The sequence below is a fragment of the Zootoca vivipara genome, chromosome 1 (genome assembly GCF_965207765.1).
Source record: "Zootoca vivipara chromosome 1, rZooViv2.hap1.1, whole genome shotgun sequence".
Taxonomy (NCBI): Eukaryota; Metazoa; Chordata; class Lepidosauria; order Squamata; family Lacertidae; genus Zootoca; species Zootoca vivipara.
Window position 1 is genome coordinate 123351215 of NC_142582.1, and position 26900 is coordinate 123378114.

Genomic DNA, 26900 nt, shown 5'->3' on the forward strand with positions numbered 1-26900 from the left:
TCCGAAATGTCCGAGTTCCGAGGCACGGCTTCGGATCGGTTGCAAGAGCTTCTTGCACTCCAGCAGAAGCCACGTCAGACGTTCAAGTTCCGAGGAACGTTCAAAAACCAGAACGCTTACTTCCGGTGTTTTGGTGTTTGGGAACTGAAATGTTCGGCAACAGAGCCGTTTGAGTTTCGAGGTTTGACTGTCATTATAGCTACCAGACTATGTTCAAGGTTCTGGTTTTGGTGGGAAAATCAAAGGAACCAGGGAAGGGGAAGAAGGGAAGTCGTTGAATGTTTTATTATAACGAAAGATATTAATAGTAGAAATGTATATTTGAATGTGATTTTGAAAATGGTGATAAATATATATTTTTAAAAAATGATTCGCAGTATATTGCAAGGTCAAATATTATGAAACCGATATCACGCTATGGACTTCAGACTGGCTTTGGACGATATATTGATATATCGCCTAGCCCTATTTGCTAGTGATTGTGTTCTTTTATGTCAGTGAAACCTTGGGTCCATTAGACCATCTCTTCAACACATTTTTAATTCACTCCTTCCAGGTCTCCAGTTGTTGGATATTTTAACCAAGCTGAGGTGAGTCATTTATTACCTTTCTGACTATATCTGTTGAGATTTATTTTGCAGCAGCACATCATTTCAGGAGGATCATTCCCTTGTCGGTACAAATTTTCAGGCCAGCCATTATGTCTGCGGTTATTTCTGTCTAGCTCCAACCACTTTGCATGACAGACCTATGCATCAAGAGATTCGGGCTTGAATAGACCTGTACCACCATTACATTTCCTTTGAAACAGCTGTGCTGTGTTCACATTTAGCAACTGATGGATCACCGTATTTAGATCCTGGAAGGAATTTCCCCCCTAGTCAAACTGACTAATAACACTGGAGCGTGTTGGAGATTTTTTTACTATCTCCATCATTTTTCTAAGACCCCCTCAATCTTTTTCTTACAAATAATGATGATATGGGTATGCATTTTTCAGGTTGATTTTTGCTACCATGAGGTCTAGAAGCATTCTTTTTCCAAACCCATCAGATTCTGCTATGACCACCTAGAATTTCTTCACACTCCATCCAAGCAACTCCAGGCCCAGCTGACCTAGGTTGAGACAATTGCTCTAGGCGGGTGGCCCAGTTTTCATGATGAACACTGCCTTAATAAACTACTTGCTTCCCACTTCCAAAGTCTAGCTCATTTGGAAGCCATTACCTGCAGTTCCCAGTTCATACATAATGAGAAGCAGTAGTTAACGGTATCCAAGGTTACTGAGCCAGGATTTGATCCATAAATGTCTCTAGCTACACCCACCAGTAGGAAACCCCCATTTATTCCTCCTTCTCGTTTATTTTTGGTTCATGGGAGCATATTCATCCAGTGCTTTTCCAGCTGCACTGGCTCCCGGTGGAGTACAGGGTCAGATTTTAAGGGGCTGGTTTTGACCTTTAAAGCCCTTCGCGGCTTAGGACCCTTGTACCTACGGGACTGCCTCTACCAGTATGCCCTGTGGAGGACCTTAAGGTCTATAAATAGCAACACCCTAGAGGTCCCGAGCCCTAAGGAACTCAGATTAGCCTCAACCAGAGCCAGGGCCTTTTCAACACTGGCTCCGGCCTGGTGGAACGCTCTGTCTCATGCGACCAGGGCCCTGCGGGATCTGATTTCTTTCCGCAGGGCCTGTAAGACAGAGTTGTTACGCCTGGCCTTTGGCCTGGAACCAACTTGATCCCCTCCTCCTCCTCTTTCCTTTTTCTGTGATGGAACTCATATTTGGGGACTTCCCTGGCTGTTTTCTGGCCCACGTAGGACCAGTCTGGATAGTTGGCCTGGTGAAGACTTGACCCTTTCTTCCCCAGTTTTTGATTTGAGTTTCTCTTGAAATGAGGCTGCATTTTAATGTTGTATTCAATTTTGTTTTTAAGCTGTATTTTAATCAATTGTTTTATGTCCGGTGTTAGCCGCCCTGAGCCCGGTCTTGGCTGGGGTGGGCGGGGTATAAATAAAATTATTATTATTATCATTATCATTATTATTTTAATGGAAGAGGACACTAGTGGCACTTGTAACGAGGCAGAGCCATGGGTTTGCCCGCCTGACCCTGGTGTAGCAATGGCTTACCAGGGCTGGGTTGAAACAGGGCAGTGGTGAGGTCAGAGTCATACTGGTTGGAGAGCTGGATTGGCAGCGGCAGTCCTGCCAGAATAGCTGCATTGGCCCCAACCTTACCACCACCTGCACCCCCATCCAGGTAAACACCAGTGATCATAGCTGCCAAGTTCTCCCTTTTTTTAAGGGAAATTCCCTTATGCTGAATAGGCTTCCTCGCGAGAAAAGGGAAAACTTGGCAGCTATGCCAGTGATGGTGGTGTCTGGAAGGTACCTGGGGCCCAACCGAGGGCACTGCTACTAAGGAAAGTCACAGGATTCTCTGATTTGCAAGTTGACCTGCCCTCCGAAAATGTTTTGGGAGACTTAAAATATGAAGAGTTTCCCCTAAATATGTGTATTTCACCTCCTCAGTATAGATCAGGCATCCCCAAACTTTGGCCCTCCAGATGTTTTGGACTACAATTCTCATCTTCCCCAACCACTAGTCCTGTTAGCTAGTAGGGTTGCCAGACTCAATAGTGGACAGGACTTCTGTGCCTTTATTTGCCCTGCTCTCTTTTGAGTCTGGAAACCTTAAAGAGAAACCAGCAGACCCTTTCTTTAACTGGTTTCTCTTTAAGGTTTCCAGACTCAAAAGAGAGCAGGGCAATTAAAGGCACAGAAGTCCTGTCCTCTATTGAGTCTGGCAACCGTATTAACTAGGGATCATGGGAGTTGTAGGCCAAAACATCTGGAGGGCTGCAGTTTGGGGATGCCTGGTATAGATGTTTGTATTAAGGAGAGCAGGAAGTAGTTGAGACATGGGGACACCCTCTCATACCTGTATGTAACTCAAAGTGAGCTCAGTTTTTTTAACGGAGGGTTTTGCAAATATCTACTGTTGCGGGTTCTCTGCAGAGATATAGAGGATGAGGACTTGCTTATCCAGTGTGAAACGTTTGAGGAGGCCAAGTCTGAAGATGACGAGGAATTGCTGAGGATATGCGATGGGATTGACATGAGCAACCATCAAGAGGTTTTCTCGTCCCTGTTTAACAAAGTGAGTGGGGGGCCGTCTTTTTAATGCAGCTTTAAACATCTTTAGAACATTCCTGTTCCATTCCCCCCCTTTTCAAACAGCTAATAACAAGTATCCATTAAAAAACCTAATAAATATCAGATATACAGTGGTACCTTACAAACACAATTGGTTCCGGAAGTCTGTACTTAACCTGAAGTGTACTTAACCTGAAGCGAACTTTCCCATTGAAAGTAATGGAAAGTGGATAAATCTGTTCCGGACAGGTCCGGGGAGTACTCAACCTGAAGCGTACTTAACCCGAGGTGTGAGTGTAATTGGTTCCGGAAATCCGTACTTAACCTGAAGCGTACTTAACCTGAAGCGAACTTTCCCTGAAGCGAACTTTCCCATTGAAAGTAATGGAAAGTGGATTAATCCATTCCAGACGGGTCCGTGGAGTACTTAAACTGAAAATACTCAAACCGAGGCGTACTTAAACTGAGGTATGACTGTAGAGCAATAAGCAATAAACAAAGGAAAGCCACTCGACCCATTAAAAACAACCGTATCAATTATTACTGTTATTATTATTATTAAATATCTATACTGCCCTTCATCCGAGGATCATGGGGCAGTTTGCAATATAAAAACACAAAAATGCACGCCATAATAACAGGCTCACACACATTTTAAAAGGCCATAGATTGTTTAATTAGCCAAAGGCCTGGGAGAAGAGGAATGTTTAGGGAAGCAAGTTGTGAGGGCAACAGTCTTCTGCCACCATTATGCCTGGTGCTTCGGATCCTGAAAGTAGCAGGTAGCCATCTAGACCAGGCATCCCCAAACTTCGGCCCTCCAGATGTTATGGACTACAGTTCCCATCAACCCTGACCACTGGTCCTCTTAGCTAGGGATCATGGGAGTTGTAGGCCAAAACATCTGGAGGGCTGCAGTTTGGGGGTGCCTAGACTAGCCGTCGATAGCTTTGTCCTCCATGAATATTGGATGTGATCTAGAATGCGATCCTTGGTTTCACTCACAGCCACACTGCATCATGGAGGCTTGTGAGCAAGGTGCCCATTTATCCTGAGGTTTATACTTCCCTCGTGCAGAGATGCTCTCTGTCACACATGCGCACAAGAATTTGCCCACACGTATCCTGTGACCGCTTCCCCAACTGGGAAATTTGGCTTGGCCCTTACATCCAGCATCAGCAAGGAATAACTTGACAGCCCTGGGCTTACAACAGCGTAGGTGTTAATGGTCGGATGGGGCCCCCCTGCCATGTAACAATGACATGATCTGGAAAGCTTAACTTGTGGGTGCTTTTCGTTTCAGGTGAGCAGCTTTCCAGCCTCCATCCAACTGCTGTCCATTCTCCAGAGCCTCTTGCATCTCGAACCTTCCCATCGCTCCAGCCTGTTGCTGTGGGAATCCTTAGAAATCCTAGTCAGTAGAGCCATCTTGCTTGCAAATGACAGTAAGTGGAAGCTCACTGTAACCTATGATGCAGCCTCAGTGCTATATTTGTGCCTTCTTCTTCTTCTTCTTCTTCTTCTTCTTCTTCTTCTTCTTCTTCTTCTTCTTCTTCTTCTCCTGTGATCACTCGTAGCCGAGTAAGATTGTCTTCCAAACATGTTTATACTACATTTTTTAAAGATTTGCCTTCAGAGCGTCTTTAAACCGCTTTTGTTGTCCACCGGTATTTTGCGTTCTATTCTTGAGTTTGGAATAGAGTAGTTGCTTTGGAAGACGATAATCAGGTACAGTGGTGCCTCGACTTACAAATTTAATCCGTTCCGAAGGCGCCTTCATAGGTCGAAAAATTCGTAAGTCGAAAAGTGCCATTGGAAACGCGATTTCCCATAGGAATGCATTGGAAACGGAAAAATTTGTAAGTCAAAGAAACCGCACCCCATCTAAAAATTCGTAAGTCGAAAAAAAAACCTATCTAAAACCGCTGCGTTTTCCGTTCGGATGTTGAGAAATTCGTAAGCGTGCGGCCATTTGCCCCATCCGTAAGTCGAAAAATTCGTTTGTCGAGTCGTTTGTAAGTCAAGGCACCACTGTATCCGAACTACATTACCAGCCCAATGAAATTGATGTTGAAGAATCATTGCTTCGACACTAGGAGTGTTGAGAACGTTGTTTCTGGTTTAGGACTATTTCTATTTTTAAAAGAATATTCTACAAAGGGAAACATTCTACAGGGGGAATATTTCCCTGCATATTTTTATTTATTTATTTATTTATTTATTTATTTATTTATTTATTTGTAATGCCTTTTTCCCTAACAGGAGACAGTTTACAGATAAAATAGAAAAAGCTTTTAAAAAGAAAGTGCATCTAACAAACCCCTGTGATACCCATTACAGTGGTGCCTCGACTTACAAATTTAATCCGTTCTGAAGACACTTTCGTAGGTCGAAAAATTCGTAAGTCGAAAAGCGCCATTGGAAAAGCGATTTCCCATAGGAATGCATTGGAAACGGGAAAATTTGTAAGTCGAGGCAACCCCATCTAAAAATTCGTAAGTCAAAAAAACCACTGTGGTTTCCGTTCGGATGTCGAGAAATTCGTAAGTCGAGGGACCACTGTATTTATATTCTCATGAATGAATGACAGAGCTTCTGGCAGAGTGCAGGGTAACGACATCATTTGAAAACCACCAGCCCAAAGCACCTCTAATAAAGCCAGAGGACTTGTCCATCATTTTTGATAGATGTTTGCAGCTGAGGAGATCCTTGGCTCTTCCACAGTAGTTTTCTACGGCCATCCCAAAATTTCCCTCCACCAGCAATTGGACTGGGTAGCCCTGTTTAGGGAAGCTTTTAATGTTTAATAAATTGTATTTTAATATTCTGTTGGAAGCCTCCCAGAGTGGCTGGGGAAACCCAGCCAGATGGTATAAATATATTATTATTATTATTATTATTATTATTATTATTATTATTATTATTATTATTATGCAATAGTAGTCATAGTAGTAATAATTGTTTGTGCAGAAAGAGGCTTTGAACTGGTTCTAAGGATGCCTTAGATCTCCTCCCCTTCATTGCAGTACAAGGCAACAGCATCGAAGAAGTCATGGAGAGGCTGTTATCCATCAAGAAGAGGCCAAAGAAAAGAAGTCCAGACTCCCGGCGAGGTGCCCACAAAGTGAATGAGAGCACTCAGACCAATGAAGCTTCTGAGGGTCTTCCAAACGCCTGCCAGAAATGTCCTCTTCCAACAACTTGCTCTTCCGGCGGCCCACCCAACCCAGAGGCTCCAAATGTGTCTGTGAGCGTTACGCCATCCCAGCTACTGACCTGCTCAGCATTGCCTGTGCAAAGCTCCACTCCATCGAGTGTTCCTCTACTGCCACCACCTCCCCCTCCACTTCCCGGAACAGCTAGCATGGCATCGCAACAGCTCCCGCCTCCGCCTCCGCCGCCACCTCTCCCTGGCATGATAAGTGCGCCACCTCCAGCTCCCCCTCTGCCTGGCATGGTGGGGGTCCCTCCCCCTCCTCCCCCTCTGCCTGGCATGGCAGCGATCCCTCCACCGCCCCCGCTCCCAGGCATGCCACCTCCTCCACCGCCCCCACTCCCTGGCATGGGAGGTGTGCCACCCCCTCCCCCACTCCCTGGCATGGGAGGTGTGCCACCCCCTCCCCCGCTCCCTGGCATGGGTGGTGTGCCACCCCCTCCCCCGCTCCCTGGCATGGGAGGTGTGCCACCGCCTCCACCCTTCGGAGGCAACGTGGATGAAATTGTGATTGCCCGTGTCGAGGTCCCCCTTGAGTATGGCAGGCCCTTCCACAAGAGGGTGAAGACTCCGACGCTAAGGATGAAGAAGCTGAACTGGCAGAAGCTGCCCTCGAATGTGGTGAGAGGTAAGTAATGCCAGGTCCCATTCGCTATGTCGCCAGCACAAATTCTCTCCCAGTGCAAGCCTACCGGCATGTTAAGGTCCTCCTTGCAGGTCCTTTTCCACATGCCTACACCACCTGAAGCATAGTCGGTAGGGTCTTAACGGTGGTAGCCCCAGTGCTATGGAACTCTCTCCCCAAAGATGCATGCCTCCCTTTCCTCCCTGTCGTGTCTCGACAGCTGCATGTGGCCACCTTGTCCTGATAGGCTTTCGAGCTGCCATGATGCCTGGCTTGAACTTGGTATATATATATTTTTATATGCTCTAGAATGCTGTTATTTTGACGTGTTTGTAAAAAAGGGGGGATTTGGCTTCTCTTTTTCATATCTCGTCATCGATTTTAGTATCGTTGGCTCTCCTGCTGAGATTTCTTTTTAATGCAAATTGCTGGATTGCTGCCATGGCCAGGAAGATTCTTCTGAGAAAAATTCCCCCCAAACAGTATTGAAAATGGGGCAGCAAATAACTGCCACCCAAGACTATAACGAGTACAGCTTATCATTGATGCGCGATAGAAAGGACCCCTGGAGAGGCCCTCTGTGATTCAGTCCAACCTTACGCTACGTAGTCCTGTGGCATCTTAAATACTTCAGTGCCATCAACTTGAAAACCGCTTGACTGATAGCGTTCAAATTTTGACACAATGCCACATGCGAATATGAGAGCAAGCCCGTACCGTTTTCAAAGACAGGTGTCACACCTGTGCCTGGTAAAAACCCCAAAATCCTGTGTTTCAACACACACCACTCAGACGAAAATGCATTGTGGGAAAAGAACCAGGTTGCAAACCAACACCCTCTAGTGGCAGCTAAACTGGTACTACACCTATAGAACCTTCCCTCACAACAGCACCTCAGCTCCTGTTTACATACTAGGCCGAAGCCTTTACAGACTAGGCCGAATGGAGGTACTGACTTGCCTGGGTGGGGGTGGGGGAGAGGAGGGGATGGGATTGGATGGGATAGGTCAGGACACAGTGGGACCAGTCACAGGGATGAGCCAGGGGTGGGAGGAACAGGGGGTGTGATATGTCATGGGTCAGGACAGGGTGGGGATAAGGCGGGTAAGGGGGGAAGAGGGGGTGGGATACATCATGGATCGGCACAGGGTGGGTGCAGTCACAGGGATTAGCCACAGCAACGCGTGGCAGGGCCAGCTAGTATCTAATAATTTCCCCACAGTGCAAATACTTGCATATGTGTCATCATTTCAAGGGGATATATGTAAGGAGAACTTGTTGGGTGCCGCCTGCCATAATGCCTCGTGTCTTGCAGAGGGACACTCTATGTGGGCTTCCGTGACAAGCAGTAGCGAGGAGACCATTGAGCCGGACTACACGAGCATAGAGCAGTTGTTTTGCTTCCCACAAACGAAGCCCAAGGAGAAGCAGGCAGCCCCGGTGAAGGTGGAACCAAAGGAGGTAAGACAATGATCCGTCTGGATAACTGTGCAGTCTGTCCCTGTGATACCAATAAGACTGCCTTGCAGATAGCCACTCGCCTGCGATGATGGAGAATCTCCTTTAGGTGACCAGGCAAGGAAGCTTGTTTTCTTTTCATATAATGATAGAAGTATAGAGTTGGAAGGTACCCAAGGGTCATGTAGTCCAACCCCCTACAAAGCAGGAATCTCAACTAAAGCGTCCCTGACAGATGGGCATCTAACCTCTGCTTCAAAACCTCCAAAGAAGGAGAGCCCACCACCTGCCGAGGGAGACCATTCCACTGTCAAACAGCTCTTACCCTCAGAAAGCTCTTCTTGATGCTTAGTCGGAATCTCCTTCCTTGTAACTTGAAGGCATTGGTTCGAGTCCTACCCTCCAGAGCAGGAGAAAACAAGCTTGCTCCATCCTCCATGTGACAGCCCTTAAGATATTTGAAGATGGCTCTCATAACTCCTTTCAGTTTCCTCTTTTTCAGACTAATCAAACCAGCTCCTTCAGCCTTTTCTTCCTTAAGGAAACCGGGCCAATAGCCCATCTAGTCCAGCATCCTGTTCACGCAGTGGCCAATCAAATGTTTCAATAGGAAACCTGCAAGCAGGACCCAAGCACAAGAACACTCCCCCCCTCCTGTGATTTCCAGCAACTGGTGTTCAGAAGCATGGCTGCCTCCAACTATTGCGGCAGGGCAGAGCCATTGTGGCTGGTAGCCATTGATAGCCGTCTCCATGAAATTGTTTGATCCTCTTTTAAATCCTTTTAAATTTGTCTAATCCTCTTCTTTCCTTGCGGAAGGGCCATAGCTCAGTGGTAGAGCATCTGTCTTGCATGCAGGAGGTCTCAGGTTCAATCCCATCATCTCTAGGTAGGGCTGAGAAAAGAGACCCCTGGCTGTAACCTTGGAGAGCTGCTGCCAGTTTGTGTAGGCAGTACTATGCCAAATGGACCAATGGTCTAACCATTAAGAAAAAGTGGCCGAGTAACTTTCGTGCACTTATTTGTAAGAATGACCAAAAATGTTTTCCTTTCCCAAAACAGATCACGTTTCTGGAGTCCAAGAAGAGTCTCAATTTGAACATCTTTTTGAAGCAATTCAAGTGGTGAGATCTCGTTTCACGATTGAAAAAGAGCATTAAGGTCAAATGTTGATGAAAAATCAACACTCCTTAGCAATCCTAGTAGATGTTGCAATCCTGTGGGGGGGTTTATTCATGCAATTCTTGTGGATTTCAATAGGATTTAAGGAAGTGTGGCTGTCCGAAATATTGTAACCTATAAATTTGTGCAAATTTTGCCCTGAATCCAGAACCTCATACACGAACACAAATAATTCCCACAAGCAGCCGTCTTGATTCATTTAAATAACAGTAATGGCATATTTTGACTAGTTTTTAGCTGAAGTATTCAGCCCAGATCTCTTTTTTGGCATTGAGGTGGGGTGAGAGGAACAACACCCCAAAATTGTAATAATTGTGCCCCAGCATGAGCCTGCAGTTGTCTGAACAGCAGTTAAACTTGCTTTACTTTTATTTCTAGGCAACAGCCTAGAGTATGAAAGACCCAAGTGGAATCTAGACACATATTTTAAAAATGTTGTGAAAAATGATTTTTAAAAAAAGTTTTTTAAAAAATATATTGCATTTGCCATAGCTCACCATCGCCATCTAGTGTCACATTTGTATAATGCACTTTACAACACACTTAAAACATTTCATTTGCAGCTGTATAGCTGAGTCCCCAGTGTATTGATGGACCTTAGCAATAGATATTCAAAGCTAAACAGTGGTTAGTAGCCATTGGTTGATCTAGTCTCCTTGAATGTGTCTAATCCTTTTCTGAAACCGGCAACAGCACTACAGCTTGTTGCAGTGAACTCCGTAAGACAATTATGCACAGAATGAAGAAGAGTTTGCTTTTGTTAGGGACAGGGAAGAGGGAGATTTGATTCAGTTTGCGTTTAGATTTGAATCTACACTACTCTGAATTTTGCAATGCAGTTTTTCAGTCAAGTAATGTGCCCGGGGTGGGGGTGGGGGTGGGAATGTGCACTCCGAAGAAAAGTGTGCATAGAAACGCAGATCTTATTAGCGAAACTAACATACAAAAATGCACAATATATTAGGGACTACGAAAATGTGTACAGGTGAAACTCGAAAAATTAGAATATTGTCGAAAAGTGCATTTATTTCAGTAATGCAACTTATTATTTTTATTTTTAAAAATGCTTTCTTTTGGAAATTCCACAGTAATAAAACAAATAGTTACAATAATACAAAAATAAACATCGCTATTACATTTCATTAATTACATTCCATTTATAATTGACCCGCCTAACGACAAATAATTACAATTACAACAAATCTTGCTTTGCATGCCATGCATCTATCTCTTTTATTGGTTTCACCTTTTAAGTTGCATTACTGAAATAAATGCACTTTTCGACGATGTTTTGATTTTCCGAGTTTCACCTGTATATTAAGGGGAAATGCAAACATGTTGTAGCATTATAATGGTAATGACATTCACACGAGCACTTTAAAAAAACCAAAATAAATTAAAACTGATGTAGAAATTTGGAAAACTGAACTTAAGCTGGAAAAATGAGAAACCGAGAAACACCAAAAATTGACAAGTACTCCCATCCCTAACTTTCATCCGTGCTGAACTGACTTGCCAGGCAATTTCATTGGGCAGCCTTCAAATTCTAACTATCAGAAGAGGTCCTATGACTTCCCTGCCTCCACTCCCAGTTCATAATTTCCTATCCCCGGAGGGCAGTAGTTGCATCTAACCAGCTCTCTCTTTGACCCATAGCCCAAATGTGGAGGTGGTTGACATGATCCAGAAAGGCGACCGAACGAAGTTTGACGTGGAGGTTCTCAAGCAGCTGCTGAAACTCCTACCCGAAAAGCATGAAGTAAGCTGTGCCCTTTTTTTCTAAACACACATAAGCAAAGTCTCATTTCACAGTTCTTCAGTTCTGTGTTGCAATGGGTATGTAAATGCAGTGATATTCTTGGAACTTAACCCTTCTGCTTTCTTCTCAGATAGAAAACCTGAAATCCTTCAAAGAAGAAAAGGACAAATTGGCAAATGCAGATCAGTTCTATCTTCTGCTACTTGGGGTTCCTAGGTAATGGGAAAGCCTCACGTCTTTTAACAGGGGCTGTTAAGGAAATGAATCCTATGTTCTAACAGATTAACAGAGTCCCTAACATTGTATCTGTGGGCATCAAGAATTCACCTCCCAATTTATTTGTTTTTAATTGAGAATTTTTGGCTTTTGTTGCTTAGTGAGGAGTTGTATGTTTTGAGGGAAGGTTGTGTGTGTTTTTTGTCTTGCCTGCTTTTTTTTAGTTTTGGAGAAGTGGACGCATTTTATCTGTTGTACCAGAAAGGATGTTTAGTCAGAATCTATCTTGTAACTTGAAGCCATTGGTTTGAGTCCTACCCTCCAGAGCAGGAGAAAATAAGCTTGCTCCATCTTCCATGTGACAGCCCTTGAGATATTTGAAAATAATAATACTGCAATATAATAATAATAATAATAATAATAATAATAATAATAATAATAATAATAATAATAATTTATTATTTATACCCCGCCAATCTGGCTGGGTTTCCCCAGCTACTCTGGGCAGCTTCCAACAAAACGGCAAAAATACATTAAAATGTCAATCGTTAAAAAGTTCCCTAAACAGGGCTGCTGCCTTCAGATGTCTTCTAAAAGTCAGATAGTTGTTTACGATACATGGGGGTCATGTTATACATGGAAAAATGCGGTATATCTTTCTCTATTTTCAGTCCTTTTTAAAGATCAGTTCTAGTTGATGTGAGACTTTAATGCTGTCTACCGTAAAAAGTTGGGGGAGAGCAGAGAGAAGGGGTCAGTGTGCTTTCATCCTTTCAATATAGTGTAGGTGCAAGGTTTTTGTGTCAGCGTCACTGTTTCTGTTCCAGCTACCAGCTGCGGATCGAGTGTATGCTCATGTGCGAAGAGACGGCCGTTCTGCTGGAGATGCTGCAGCCCAAAGCAGAAACCATCAGGAGGGCTTGTGAAGGTAAACAAGGACTTAACCCCTAGGTAGATCTTTTGTGCTCCCCGATGTTTGGACATCCCATCTCAGTTGGTGATGTCCAAAGAAATCAAACTCCCAGGATGGGGCTCATTTATAGGTAAAGGTAAAGGGACCCCTGACCATTAGGTCCAGTCGTGATTGACTCTGGGGTTGCGGCGCTCATCTCGCATTATTGGCCGAAGGAGCTGGCGTACAACTTCCAGGTCATGTGGCCAGCATGACAAAGCCACTTCTGGCGAACCAGAGCAGCACACGGAAATGCCATTTACCTTCCCACTTGGAGGTAAAGACCTATGGATGTGCTTTCGAACTGCTATGTTGGCAGGAGCTGGGACCAAGCAACGGGAGCTCACCCCGTTGCAGGGATTCGAACTGCCGACCTTCTGATCAGCAAGTCCTAGGCTCTGTGGTTTAACCCACAGTGCCACCTGGGTCCCATTTATAGGTAGGACTCGGTCAAATGCAAGAGTTGGCTTTTTTAAATGAGAAACGAGGTCATACACTGCTCCAACGCACAGATCTGTGTTTGTGCAGGAAATGCAAACTTTAGCTATCTTATGTACTCGGTGCCTCCAGATTAGGCTAGCACAGATCAGCCGAGTGATGGTGAATGGAATGGAGCCACGATCCGTTCGGCATGCAGTGTACTAATCCCATCTGCATAGCAACAGTTTCCAAAGAAACCTCAGCCCATAAATTAGCTGTAGGTGCTGCTGCCCTGCACTTGAAAGCCAGCTTCCTGGGTTAGAAATCTGTTCTCCTCCATACCCCCCCCCCAAAAAAAAATTAAGGCATTTTGCTTACTCACACAAAGATAACTCTGCAAGGGAGGACTGGGGGGCACGGTGGCAGGCCTCGCTTCTTTGTATGTTTCCTAACCTTTATTTGGGAAGGGCTTTAGCTCAGTAGTAGAGCATGTGCTTTGCAAGCAGAACGTCCCAAGTTCAATTCCCCGCATATCTAGGGGTTCAAATGTCTCCTGTTTTGAAACCCTGGGGATCCGCTGTCAGTCAGGGTAAACTGCACTGAGCTAAATGGACCAGTGATATTTACTCGTCATAAGGCAGCTTCCTTGACTCCTGGTTCTAAATCTGATATAGGAATATTCCATGGCTCTGCAGAAAAGAAAGTACTTTCCCACAAACTGTGGAACTCGCTGCTGCAGGAGGCAGTGATGGGCACCAACCTGGATTTGGCTTTGAAAGAGGACTGGGCAAATTCAAGGGCTATCAATGGCTACTAGCCACAATCATGGAATGGTAGTTGGAAGGGACCCTGAGGATCATCTAGTCCAACCCTCTGCAATGCAGCTGTCCCGTACGGGGATTGAACCTGCAACTTTGGCACCACGCTCTAACCATCTGAGCTATCCATTCTCGGAGGCAGTATTTCTCTAAAAACCAGTTGCTTGGAATCACAGATGGGGATAGGGCTGTTGCCCTAAGGCAGGCATCCCCAAACTTCGGCCCTCCAGATGTTTTGGACTACAATTCCCATCTTCCGCGACCACTGGTCCTGTTAGCTAGGGATCATGGGAGTTGTAGGCCAAAACATCTGGAGGGCCACAGTTTGGGGATGCCTGCCCTAAGGTCTTGTTTTCAGGCTTCGTACCAATTTATTTTTTTCCTCCCCCAGATCTCCTCACCAGCAAACGGTTGCCTGTTTTCTGTCAGTTGATCCTGAAAGTTGGAAACTTCTTGAACTACGTAAGTGATAGATTAAAGCATGCATTTTAGAAGTGGCCTTAGTCTTTCCCTTCCTTCCCCTGAGTTTTAGGGATGGGAGAGAAATTTGTTCCACTTCAGTTTTAAAGGCAAACCGACATACATTTGTGCTTCTGCAAACCAAAACATAGCTATCCCTCCAAATTCACACTCCTCTGAACTTTGCTATGCAGTTCTTTAGTTGAGTAATGTTTACAGAAAAGGCACATCCTAAGGGCAAATTGTGTGTAAAAAATCATTATTAATAATATTTAAAATAATAACATACAAAAAACTCATTCTATTTGGGGAAATCGTTTGCAAAAAAAAACCCTATGTACTGTACTATATTGGCCTGGATATAGAAGAGTTCGGATTTGATATCCCGCTTTATCACTACCTGAAGGAGTCTCAAAGCGGCTAACATTCTCCTTTCCCTTCCTCCCCCACAACAAACACCCTGTGAGGTGAGTGGGGCTGAGAGACTTCAGAGAAGTGTGACTAGCCCAAGGTCACCCAGCAGCTGTATGTGGAGGAGTGTAGACGCGGACCCGGTTCCCCAGATTACGAGTCTACCACTCTTAACCACTACACCACACTGGCTCTCACTTTCCCCCCCAAATTCCGACCATGAAAAGTTAAAGTGCAGCTCCCTAGTATGTAGTCAATAGCAGCAAGGAAGGGAGGGGCTTATATTTGGGTATTTTCCCTTCCCCCCCCCTCCAATTTTAAAGGTGCGGCTTATATTCAGGTGCAGCTTATATTCGGGTGCGGCTTATATTCAGGCCAATACAGTATTTTAGGCAAATTTTCCATGAGTTTTTTCTTTAAGAAACGCACAAACTGATCCAGAAATGTGGTGAACTGAACTTCAAGATTGGGGAAAATGAGAAAGCGGCAGAAACTGAAACGGGCAGATTCACCTATCCCTCTAAAATGCCAGTTGCTAGCAATCCCTTGTGGGAAGAGTTCTATTGCACTCCGAACCTGCTTGCAGACATCCCGTAAGCAAATGGGTGGTTACTATGAGAACAGGATGGTTGTCCAAAGGGGCCTTTTACTTGAACCCGCAAGTCTCTTCTTATGGGCCTGTTTTGGTGCATTTTTCTTCTTTCCGCAGGGAAGTCACACGGGAGATGCCGACGGCTTTAAAATTGGCACTTTGCTCAAGCTAACAGAAACGAAAGCAAACCAGACTCGCATTACGCTGCTCCACCATATTTTGGAGGTATTTTCTGATATTTCGTGGGTTTTATATAATGTAATATTATGTTGTGTGAGATCTGCGGATGATGATGATAATAATAATAATAATAATAATAATAATAATAATGTTTTCTCTTTTTTTGCTTAGGAAGTAGAAAAAAATCACACAGACTTGCTGGAGCTTCCCAAAGACATTGAATATGTTTCAAAGGCAGCAGGGTAGGAGCGCATTGTGTGCATGCATGCATGTGGGCGGGTGTGTTTTAAAAAATGTAAAGTTGTTGCCAAGGAAAAAAACGAGACCAGCAAATAAACTGCCAGGACTTTGGTCTTTGAACGTCATACTTCAGAGCAGGAGTGGGGAACTTGCAACCCCCTACAGATGTTGTTGAACTGCCAGGTCACGTCAGCCCCAGACAGCATGGCCAATTGTCAAGGATGTTGGAGACTGTAGTCCAAGATTTGGCTAGAGTTCAACAAGTCCTCTATTCCTGTTTCCAAATGTACTGCAGTGAACCTACAGTTGCCTGACCCTGGTCTCTGGAAAAAGCTTTATTTTTAATTATTTTGCTTTTAATTTTTTTTAAAAAAATTACTCTATGGTTTTATGTTTTTGCATAGTAAATCACTGCGATATATTTCAGATAGATCAGATAGATAGATAGATCATAGAATCATAGAGTTGGAAGAGACCACAAGGGCCATCCAGTCCAACCCCCTGCCAAGCAGGAAACACCATCAAAGCATTCTTGACATATGGCTGTCAAGCCTCTGCTTAAAGACCTCCAAAGAAGGAGACTCCACCACACTCCTTGGTAGCAAATTCCACTGCCGAACAGCTCTTACTGATAGACAGACAGACAGACAGACAGACAGACAGACAGACACACACACACACACACACACACACACATTGCATTTTGCCTTGGAATTTTGGGGTGCAAATATCTCTTATCAATAAATAAACTTCCAATGGGAATTTGTATCCCACACAAGCCCCACATAACTCCTAGTTCTTTCCCAGAATTAGCGGGTGCAGTCGCCAGAACTTGTGGCCTGTCCCTTTTCAGGATCAACCTTGATGTGATACGTTCTGAATCCAGTTCCAATCTGAAAAAGCTGCAGGATCTTGAACGGAAATTGTCGTCATCAACGGAAGACGTGAGAGCCCAGTATGGAAAAGCCATTCAGGTAGGAGTGTGCTACAGGCTCACTGCGCTTAGAGTCCTCCGCCATTTTGCCAGGGCAGTTTGCTGCTGTGGTTTTTTGTTTTGTAATTCTGACCTAAATCCAATGTCTTTCAGGAGAGCATCAGCTCTAACAAGAAGTTGGAGACAGAGTTCGAAGCCATTGAAACGAAGAAAGTAAAGCTTGCCAACTACCTCTGCGAGGACCCAAACAAGTTGTCTTTGGAAGATATGTTTAACACCATGAAAACTTTCCGGGATCTCTACATCAAAGCATTAAAGGTTTGAATTTGAGAATGAAATAGTGGGATCCTAAATATTGTAAGGAAATAGGAGATAAGGTGGGGAATCTGTTTGTGAACTACACATCATGATCATCACCATTTAGCATATAAGATTGCAATATGCACAGAAAAGGAAGCACAGGAAATCGGATAATGCTTCTGGCAGTGGAGATAGAATTTAGCCATCGTGGTTAGTAGCTGCTGTGGCAGCCTGATAATAAAGAAAACCTTTGTTTTCATGTTTTTTTTGGGGGGGGGGTTAAGAAAAAAAAGTAGGGTTTGTTTTTCTAAGGCAGAGCTCTACCCGAGAGGTATCAGAGGGAAATGATTTAAAGTTAATGATTATTATAGACAGAGGAAAGAGATTTACTCTACCTGATTATTTTGTGGAAATGTTATATATAAAAGTCTCTGCAGAAATTGGTACTTCTACAACCAATGAGCGGGGAGATGGGATGAAATATTACTGTAACATAATTATGTTTAATTTAATTGAATATTGGAATGAAAATTGGGAAAGCAAATGTATTTGGAGCAGCAATGGAGGGGTGGAAAAAGAAGGAACATCAGGGGGTGGGAAGTCAGCTTTTAAGTTTGTATTAAATTTGTATTAATTTGGTGACGATTCCTGTGGGGTTTTTTTTAAAAAAAAAGGAAAATCAATAAAAAATAATTTGCCAATAAAACTAAAGCAAACCTTTGATATGCCCTTTACATGCCAGTGTCTCCTTCCCACAGGAGAACAAGGACCGAAAGGAGCAAGCGGCAAGAGCTGAGAAACGGAAGAAGCAGTTGGAGGAAGAAGAGGCAAAGAGGCAGAAAGGAGAAAATGGAAAGATCAGTGAGTATCCAGATGGGCTTGTTGACGTAATGTGGTAGCTGTTTGAGCAAGAGTGCTCTTGGTCATGGAAGTTCTGCTCAGTGCCTTGCTCCCTTCCCAGGTGATTCTTACAAATATGCATCCATTCCAGTACTCACTAGTGCAGTGGTTTCTCAGACTTTTCTTTTCTCTGAGCCACACATTCAGAATTAAAATTTGCTCGTGCCACACTGATATTTTTTTTTTATTGATAACAAATGCATTTGAAAACAAAGAGAAACAACTCCCAGCAGTGCTTGATTTATAAGAGTATCACTTGTTGCTCTTGCTCTCATTTTGAAAAGATATTGTTGTTTAGTCGTGTCCGACTCTTCGTGACCCCATGGACAAGAGCACGCCAGGCACTCCTGTCTTCCACTGCCTCCCGCAGTTTGGTCAAACTCATGTTGGTGGCTTCGAGAACACTGACCAACCATCTCGTCCTCTGTCGTCCCCTTCTCCTTGTGCCCTCAATCTTTCCCAACATCAGGGTCTTTTCCAGGGAGTCTTCTCTTCTCATGAGGTGGCCAAAGTATTGGAGCCTCAGCTTCAGGATCTGTTCTTCCAGTGAGCACTCAGGGCTGATTTCGTTCAGAATGGATAGGTTTGATCTTCTTTCTGTCAATGGGACTCTCAAGAGTCTCTTCCAGCACCATAATTCAAAAGCATCAATTCTTCGGGGATCAGCCTTCTTTATGGTCCAGCTCTCACTTCCATACATCACTACTGGGGAAACCATAGCTTTAACTAGATGGACCTTTGCCAGCAAGGCGATGTCTCTGCTTTTTAAGATGCTGTCTTTTAAGATACCCATCCATAATCTGCAAAAAATGATGATGATGATGATGATGATGATGATGATGATGATGATGATGATGATAGCATGCTATACTGTACTACACTAAAATGTTTAAATGTTTCTTTGAATCTTCCCACCACACCCTTTGAGAACCACCACTTCTAGTGCAACGCTATATGATGGGTTTTGGGATCATGTAGCCATGCTGCTAGGGAAAGAATAATGGAAGGAAATTAAGTAAAAGGTTTCAATTAAGCTACAGTGGTACCTCGGTTCTCAAACTTCTCTGTTGACGAACATTTCGGAACCCGAACGCCAAAAACCCGGAAGTCATAGCTGCCAAGTTTTCCCTTTTCTCGCGAGGAAGCCTATTCAGCATAAGGGAAAATCCCTGTAAAAAAGGGATAACTTGGCAGCTATGCCGGAAGTACAGGTGAAACTCGGAAAATTAGAATATCGTCGAAAAGTGCATTTATTTCCGTAACCCAACTTAAAAGGTGAAACCTATATGAGATAGATGCATGACATGCAAAGCAAGATATATCAAGCCTTTATTTATTGTAATTGTAATTATTTGTCATTAGGCGGGTCAATTATAAATGGAATGTCATTATCGAAATGTAACAGTGATGTTTCTTTTTGTATCATTGTAACTATTTGTTTTATTACTGTGGAATTTCCAAAAGAAAGCCTTTGTAAAAATTAAAAGAAAAAATAATAAGTTGCATTACTTAAATAAATGCACTTTTCGACGATATTCTAATTTTCTGAGTTTCACCCGCAAATGCTTCTGTTTTCAAACACGCCTCAGAAGTTGAACAGTCGACTGCATGTTTTTCCATTTTCTCAATTGAATTTGTAGACAGCCCTTTGCACCTCGGTTTTCGAACGTTTCAGAACTGGAACGGTCTTCCGGAACGGATTACGTTCGAGAACCGAGTTGCTACTGTATTCTTCTTCCACCAACCTGATGCTCTTCAGATATTTTGGACGGCAGCAATCAATTAATAGCATTATCCTCTGCAATATTGTCCTAATCCTTTTTTAAAGCCATCCAAGTGGGCAGCCATCGCTACATCTCATGGGAGCTTAAATATAAGTACCTTCTTCTGAAATTCAGAAGCCCCAGCATGTCAAACTGATCGTCTGGCTAACTCTCCTCCATTTTCAACAGCAGTTAAGGTAGGAGCTGTGAAGCAAGACGAAGTGTGTGTTATCGATGCTTTGCTGGCTGACATCAGGAAGGGGTTTCAGCTGCGGAAAACGGCCAGGAACAAAGCCGATACAGACAGGCCCGCGAAAACATCACCCAGTCAACCGCAGAAAGGGAAAGAAAATGGTAAGAACAGGAAATCCAAAAATCGTAGTAATACGGTCATAGCCTGGTTTTCGAACAGCCTAGTTCTCAGACGTTTTGGCTCCCAAACGCTGCAAACCCGGAAGTGACTGGTTTGCGAACTATTTTTAGAAGCCGAACATCTGACGAGGCTTCCGCAGCTTCTAATTAGCTGCAGGAGCTTCATGCAGCCAATCAGGAGTCACGCTTTTGCGAACGTTTTGGAAATCGAACGGACTTCCGGAACGGATTTCGTTCAACTTCCAAGGTACGACTGTAGTATCAATTGCTGTTTCTGCTGCTGCCGCTGCTGTTGTTGTTAAAACTAACATGTTATTAGCCACCCTTTACCCTGATATTCTAGGGCAAGATAAAATAAAACATGAAAACAGATTTAAACAACTTGCGATCACAAAAATCACCCGTCACTACAATGAAAATAGGTTTTTAAATTTTATGGGCAACATTGTCCCATAAAACAATGGCTCTTTTTGGCAGCGGCAGGGGTTGGGGATTTTAAGAACATAAGATTTCCTGCTCAGTTAGGTGCCAAAGGTCCACCTAGACATGCATCCTGTTCTCACAGTGGCGTACAGGACCTGATTCCAATAGGAAGCCTGCAAGTAGGACCTGAACACAACAGCGCTCCCCTTGTAGTTCCCAGCAGCTGATATCCAGAGCATCTGTGCAATGAAGCTTTGTGTGGGTAGCATTTCATTTGACTGAGCCCCCATGTGGCGGAATGTAGAACTTACCATTTCAGAGGCTGGGACTAGACGTCAGGGCAAACAGGAGGCTAAGCTAGAAAGCAGCAGCCCAGTGGCATTCAATTTATATCCCACCATCTTCTCCAAGGAGCTAAAGGTGGTGTATGCAGGGCCGGTGCTAGGGTTTTTTGTGGCCTAGGCAAGATCACCTTCTGGCCCCCCTCCCCATTTCCCAGAGTTGTTGACCTTTTTTAGAAAAAAATAGAAAATAGAAAAAATGAAAAAAATAAAAAGAGAGTTCCTTGGTTGTTGGTGAGGGGAAGGGTTAAAAAGCAGTCTCAGTAGCTTCAGGCAGCTCTCCGGAGGCGTGCTGAGAGCTGAACAGCTGAGAGGTACGGTGCGGTGGCCCCAGGCTCGCGCTCCCCGTGTGCCTCCGGAGAGCGGCCTGAAGCCGCTGAGAGGCGCGGAGGAGGCAGCCCCAGGCGTGCGCTCCCCGCGCGCCTCCGGACCTTCGCGCAGGGAGCGCTAGCCTGGGGCTGCCTCCACTGCACCTCTCAGCTGTTGAGCGGCTTCAGGCCGCTCTCCAGAGGCACGCAGGGAGCACGAGCCTGGGGCTGCCTCGCCCGCAGCACCGGGGGGCGGCAGGTGGCGGCAGGCAGGCTGGCCAGCGCCCCCTCTATTATGGCGCCCTAGGCAGCTGCCTAGTCCTTCCCCAACCACTGGTCCTGTTAGCTCTGGGGATCATGGGAGTTGTAGGCCAAAACATCTGGAGGGCCGCAGTTTGGGGATGACTGCTCTAACCACTGCACAACACTGCCACATCAACGGTTACTCAGCATGTGGCTTCACATCACATTTCCCATCTCCCCCAATGGCAGGCGGTAGAATAAAAGAAGGGCAGGGAAACTGACATTACTAAGAAGGAGAGGTGGAGAACCCAGAAAGTCTTGGTGGGGGGTGGCACTAGGGAAACTCAGGAGCAGCCGGAATGTTTGTCCAACAGCGTGTTTTTCTCATTCACAAAAAACAAACAAACCCAGAGATGGATCTGATCCTTGTTCAGTTCAGTTCAGTTTTATTACAGCAAAAGCCAGCAATACAAAGTACCATAATTCCAAACAAAAAATCAGCAATAACGTCCCCAGAAGCAGAACAGTTACACAAAAGGAATTTGCAATGAATTATTCAATAGAAAGGATTTACGTTTCTTAATAGCTAAAGTGCAGAATTTGGCCACATCATATGATACTGGACTTGAGGAATCTTCCAGAAGGAATTTTCGTAAGGTTTCGGAGGAGAATTCCAAATAATATTGTAAGGGTATAAATTTTGATAAATGGGGTAAAATAAGTTGAGCTCTTTCTTCACTATAAAATTCACAAAATAAAAGGATGTGAGTGACACATTCTACCTTATTGGACATGCAAAGGCAAAGGCGCTCATGAATTGGTACCCGCAGAAATTTGCCGTACAGCACAGCTGAGGGCATTGCCTCAAAACGGGCTCTAGAAAAGGCCCATCTATAGGCTTTGTTATTGATGTTAGATAAGTAAGGGGCAGCTGCAAAGTTAGGTCACGATTTTAGACATCTGTAATTCTCCGGGAATGAGGCATCTTCTTGTTGTAATTCAACATCGTGAAGTCTCTGAGTAATTTTTTTTTTTTTGCCTTATTCAAAGTGATCTGATCCTTGTGTATTTTGTCCTTTTTCCCCAGGCCAAAGTGTCCAGCTTGCCAAAGACCCAGCGAAGGAGGAAGGGGAAAAGGATGTGGTTGCACGAACTAGCCTCCAGGGTCAAGTAGAAAAAACAACTTCGGATGCCGTGACCCCAGTTAAGACGCGTGAGGTTGTCACTGACCCTGTGGCTTCTGACAAGCCCGTTCCTGGAGTGGGAAATGGGAGGTGTTCTCCAACCCAGCCTGGTCCTGAGACGAATTCCTTGAATTCGTTTCCACTGGAGGGAGGCGGAAAATCAGGAAATGGTGCAAACGTGCAAGAGGGCACCGTTACCTGTAGCGCCCAGGACAACGTGGACTTCAATGACTTGGTGTTGTCCCAGTCAACATCCTTCATCAAGTTTGGGAGCAGCACGTCCGGCTACGAAAGTGAAACTATTTCATTAGGCTCTGGAGACCCAGCTGGTGGAACAGAACCGGTTTGTTGTTCGCAGAACGGCTTCAATCCGAATGAGCATTTGAGCGGCGCCGTCAGGAAAGGCAGCAGAAAGGAGGAAGAGCCTGGACATACCACAGATCTACTAACCCCGGAGGCGCCGAAAGAAGCAATCAAGGGGAAGAAAGAACCTTCTGTAGACTCTCTGGTGGACATCTCTCAGGAGAAGTCCTTCTCGGAGGAGCCGGTGACCGATTCTTCGTGTTCGGCGACGGTCCGTCAGGAGCAAGCCCTTGCCGACAAGGAGGGCCAAAGGGGCTCCTCAAAGCGGAAGAAGAAGAAAAGGCACAGCAAGAGCAACTCAAGTAAGCCCTTTTTGAATTGTAATTGCTGGAGGTCAAGACTGAGCCGAACTTAGCTAGCCCGCGCATGGGCTTCATTCAGGCAGACCTGCCCTCTCTCTTTTGGAGATTTTCAGGGATGGGAAAAAAGGGCAAAGCGTTCATCCCCTTTGGGAATGGCAGCCACACTCCATACTTCTGCCTGGCACATTTATTTATTTATTTATTTATTTATTACGTTTGTGTGCCGCCCTTTATCCATAGATCTCAGGGCGGCCTGCCGTGGGTAGCAAGGACTGGCATTCGCCTGAGGTAGCTTCAAATGTCGCCATCCGATCGGCTAGGTAACGTCCTTGCGAAGTCAGCTCCGACTGAGGGAGACACTTCCTTCCCTTACTCTGATTTGACTTTGTGACGCAGCCAATGAGATGTGGCCACCTGGCGACGTTTGTAGCCAGCTCCGAGGGTTCTGTTTGCCATCCCTCCGGCATCTTGAGGGTAAAAAAAGAAAAAAAACAGGTGCACACAGGTCCAGTAAATAAGTGGTGAGAAATCTGAGTGGCTGGGAGAACATATTCCCCTCTCCACCAAATTCCGTTTCGAAACAGAATATCTGGGAGTTGTTGGCTAAGTGTTATTGGGGGTATACTTTTATATAATGGGCAGGAAATTGAAGCTTATTTACAGTGGTACCTTGGTTCTTGAACTTAATCCGTTCCGGGAGTCCATTTGACTCCCGAAACAGTTCAAAAACCAAGGCGCAGCTTCCGGTGGCTACAGGAGCTTCCTGCACTTGATCAGAAGCCGCGTCGGACGTTCAGCATCTGAAAAACTTTCACAAACCGGAACACTCACTTCCAGGTTTGCGGCGTTCGGTAGCTGATTTGTTCAAGAGCCAAGCCGTTCGAGTACCAAAGTACCACTGTATAGTTAAATTAGATTATTTCTCCCCACCCCCATCTAATCCACCAATTAGATCAGGGGTCGGCAAGGTTTACCTCGCCTGGGCCGGTTCACTCGAGCGGAGATCGCTCCGTGGGCCGGATCATGTCTGCACAGACGCAATTTCTGGCGCTGCAGAAGCGAGTCCCTGCTCCATGCTGCATTGGTTTAGCGCAGCGTGCGGGGACTCGCCGAGCAGGCGGCTCGGTTTGGGGGGTGACTCGTTTAAACGACCCCCATGGGCTGCTTGTAGCCCATGGGCCACAGGTTGCCAACCCCTGGATTAGATGCCCACGGGAAGCCCACAAACAGGAGCTGAGTGCAACAGCACTCTCCTCAGTTGTGATTCCCAGCAATTCATACTCAGTGTCATGCTGCTTCTGCCACTGGATGCAGATCATAACTATTGTGGCTGGTAGCCATTGACAATAGTTATTGAATCTCCAAGAGAATAATTACGATGCCATGCTGGACTTCTGCATTTTCATTCCTTGCAAATGCACACATCCATCCTACAAAAAAAATAAATGATGGATGTCTGCCTTTCTGCTTCAGAGCGCTCGTTTGACTTCTATGCAAACGTCATCAGTTAATTAATTATGACTGATCAACTAAAGCTCCTGAAGTTAATCGGCTAAGACGTCTTTAATCAAGCAACTTCTTTGCGACACCCCGCTGACTTTCGGCCCGAATGGCCATGTTGTTAACAGTTTTGGTATTGCTAATCACCTGGCTACATTCAGCGTCTCTCTTTTATTTGAAAGCAGTGGTTGACACTGATTTAAAAGCGATGGTTGATACTGGAGATAATAAAGCAAAAAGAGGTTGTGAGTTGCAGTGAGGTATGTAAACCACCGGGGGCAGCTTCTCTGTGTGAACTAACCGTCGCGTTTGGGACTTCCCACGCCTAATGATCATTGCCACGTAAAGCTGTGCTTCTGCCTCTGTAATGGCTAATTATATGCGCTATATTCTTTTCGTGTGTGTAATTTTGCCATCCGGGTCCAATCTCCTGCAGCTACTGGAGTCACTAACAAGACTCCTAGTTGCTCAGGATTGGGCCCAAGGTCTTACGTTTTTTTTGTGTCAAGCCAATCATCATTTCCTCGCAGGAAAATTTTCGTCTCCTGTTGAAATGTTTAATGTTGTCAGGCGTGTGGGGATTACGGGTGTCCTTTTCATCTTGATTTCTGTTTTCCATACCCTAAAATCCTGTAAAAATGCAATTTCAGTTATGTTCTCCTTCTTTGCAACAGTAGAATGAAACTGAGGCTTTCCCACAGCCATCCATTGAACTTCACGGCAAAACAGAGCTTTGAGTGAAGATTTCAGCCCAAACCGTTCTGCACACTCCATTGTTGAAACACTCTAGTAATATAACTAGTAATATAGGGACATGGGTGGCACTGTGGTCTCAACCACTGAGCCTCTTGGACTTGCCGATCCGAAGGTTGGCAGTTCGAATCCCTGCGGCGGAGTGAGCTCCCATTGCTCTGTCCCAGCTCCTGCCAGCCTAGCAGTTCAAAAGCACACCAGTGCAAGTAGATAAATAGGTACCACTGTGGTGGGAAGGTAAACGGCATTTCCATGCGTTCTGGTTTCCGTCACAGTGTTCCGTTGCACCAGAAGCAGTTTAGCCATGCTGGCCACATGACCCAGAAAGCTGTCTGTGGACAAACGCTGGCTCCCTCAGCCTTAAAGCGATATGAGCACCACAACCCCATAGTCGCTTTTGACTGGACTTAACCATCCAGGGGTCCTTTACCTTTTGTAATATAACTCTTATTATTTGCACGGTACTTTGGCAGGTTAAAACCACTTCTCATGTTTGCATTCCTTATCACAACCCCTTAACCAACCCCTTAACCAATTCATAGCGCACATCAGTCAATAGCCAGTAGAGAAGGTAGGAAGAAAACAGAACACATAAAACATAAAAGTATATATACATTAAGTAAAATATTAGATGTACGGTTGAATCAAAACAAGACAGTCCTTACCTGCAGGTTTACAAGGTGTTTTTGAGGAGCAACTTCATCACCCACCTGCTCTGCCTTCTTAGGGTTGCATTTAAACCGGTCTCTAAAATAGAGGACTGTCCTCTGTGAAATAGGACACATGGCCACCCTATTCCAGACAGCAGGGTGAAAGTGCACAGACAGGTGTATCCTTAAAAAAATGTTTAGGGGTACTCTCATTTTGACTCAAGAAAATCATCATTTTATAGTTCAAATCGGGAAAAATACATACAGTACAGTCATACCTTGGAAGTGGAACGGAATCCGTTCTGGAAGTCCGTTCAACTTCCAAAACATCGGAAAACCAAAGTGTGGCTTCTGATTGGCTGCAGGGAGCTCCTGCAGCCAATCAGAAGCCGCAGAAGCCCCATCGGACGTTCGGAAATAGTTCGCAAACCGGAACACTCACTTCCAGGTTTGCGGCGTTCGGGAGCCCAAACGTTTGAGAACTAGGCTGTTTGAAAACCAAGGTACTACTATAAATGGACAAAAGCACAAAGATTCACGAAATGTTTAGGGGTATGCATACCCCTGCGTCACCCCCAGAAAAAAAAAGCACTGGGCATATCTGAGTCACCAACCCACCACCACCAAAGACTCCTCTGTTCACTGGAGCTGTGACACAAATCTGGATCAAAGTCCTGATAATCTGATGATGGGCTTGCGCTACTATTGGATGTCCAAAGGACTCTTCAGTTCTTCTATTGGTCAGTGAGACTCCACTCAGAGTCGGTGGTGTAAAGCAGGCATTCCCCCCCATCTGTGGCCTTTTAGATGTTGCCGCACTCCAAGTCCCATCACTCCCGGCAAGCATGGTCCATTGTCAGGCACAATGGGTGTTGTAGT

General features: G+C 45.0%; 1 protein-coding gene across 6 annotated transcripts in view; it reads left to right on the top strand.

The window, feature by feature from the left end:
- INF2 (inverted formin 2) overlaps positions 1-26900 on the top strand; it is a 71330-nt gene that overhangs the window by 40433 nt on the left and 3997 nt on the right. Inside the window, exons 5-23 of one of the 6 annotated variants that reach the window (XM_088673555.1) lie at positions 557-590; positions 3022-3163; positions 4463-4604; positions 6186-6800; positions 6837-7001; positions 8314-8459; positions 9519-9580; positions 11295-11397; positions 11528-11613; positions 12441-12541; positions 14195-14265; positions 15383-15490; positions 15617-15687; positions 16539-16659; positions 16773-16937; positions 17678-17780; positions 19772-19936; positions 22357-23118; positions 24801-24878. In XM_088673555.1, the coding sequence (XP_088529681.1) occupies positions 557-590; positions 3022-3163; positions 4463-4604; positions 6186-6800; positions 6837-7001; positions 8314-8459; positions 9519-9580; positions 11295-11397; positions 11528-11613; positions 12441-12541; positions 14195-14265; positions 15383-15490; positions 15617-15687; positions 16539-16659; positions 16773-16937; positions 17678-17780; positions 19772-19936; positions 22357-23118; positions 24801-24877 (3239 nt within the window). In that variant the 3' untranslated portion in view covers position 24878. Of the gene's footprint in view, positions 1-556; positions 591-3021; positions 3164-4462; positions 4605-6185; positions 7002-8313; positions 8460-9518; positions 9581-11294; positions 11398-11527; positions 11614-12440; positions 12542-14194; positions 14266-15382; positions 15491-15616; positions 15688-16538; positions 16660-16772; positions 16938-17677; positions 17781-19771; positions 19937-22356; positions 23119-24800; positions 24879-26900 lie in introns of all 6 variants that reach the window. The other 5 variants (XM_088673548.1, XM_035104964.3, XM_088673553.1 and 2 more) reach the window with 5 other exon arrangements.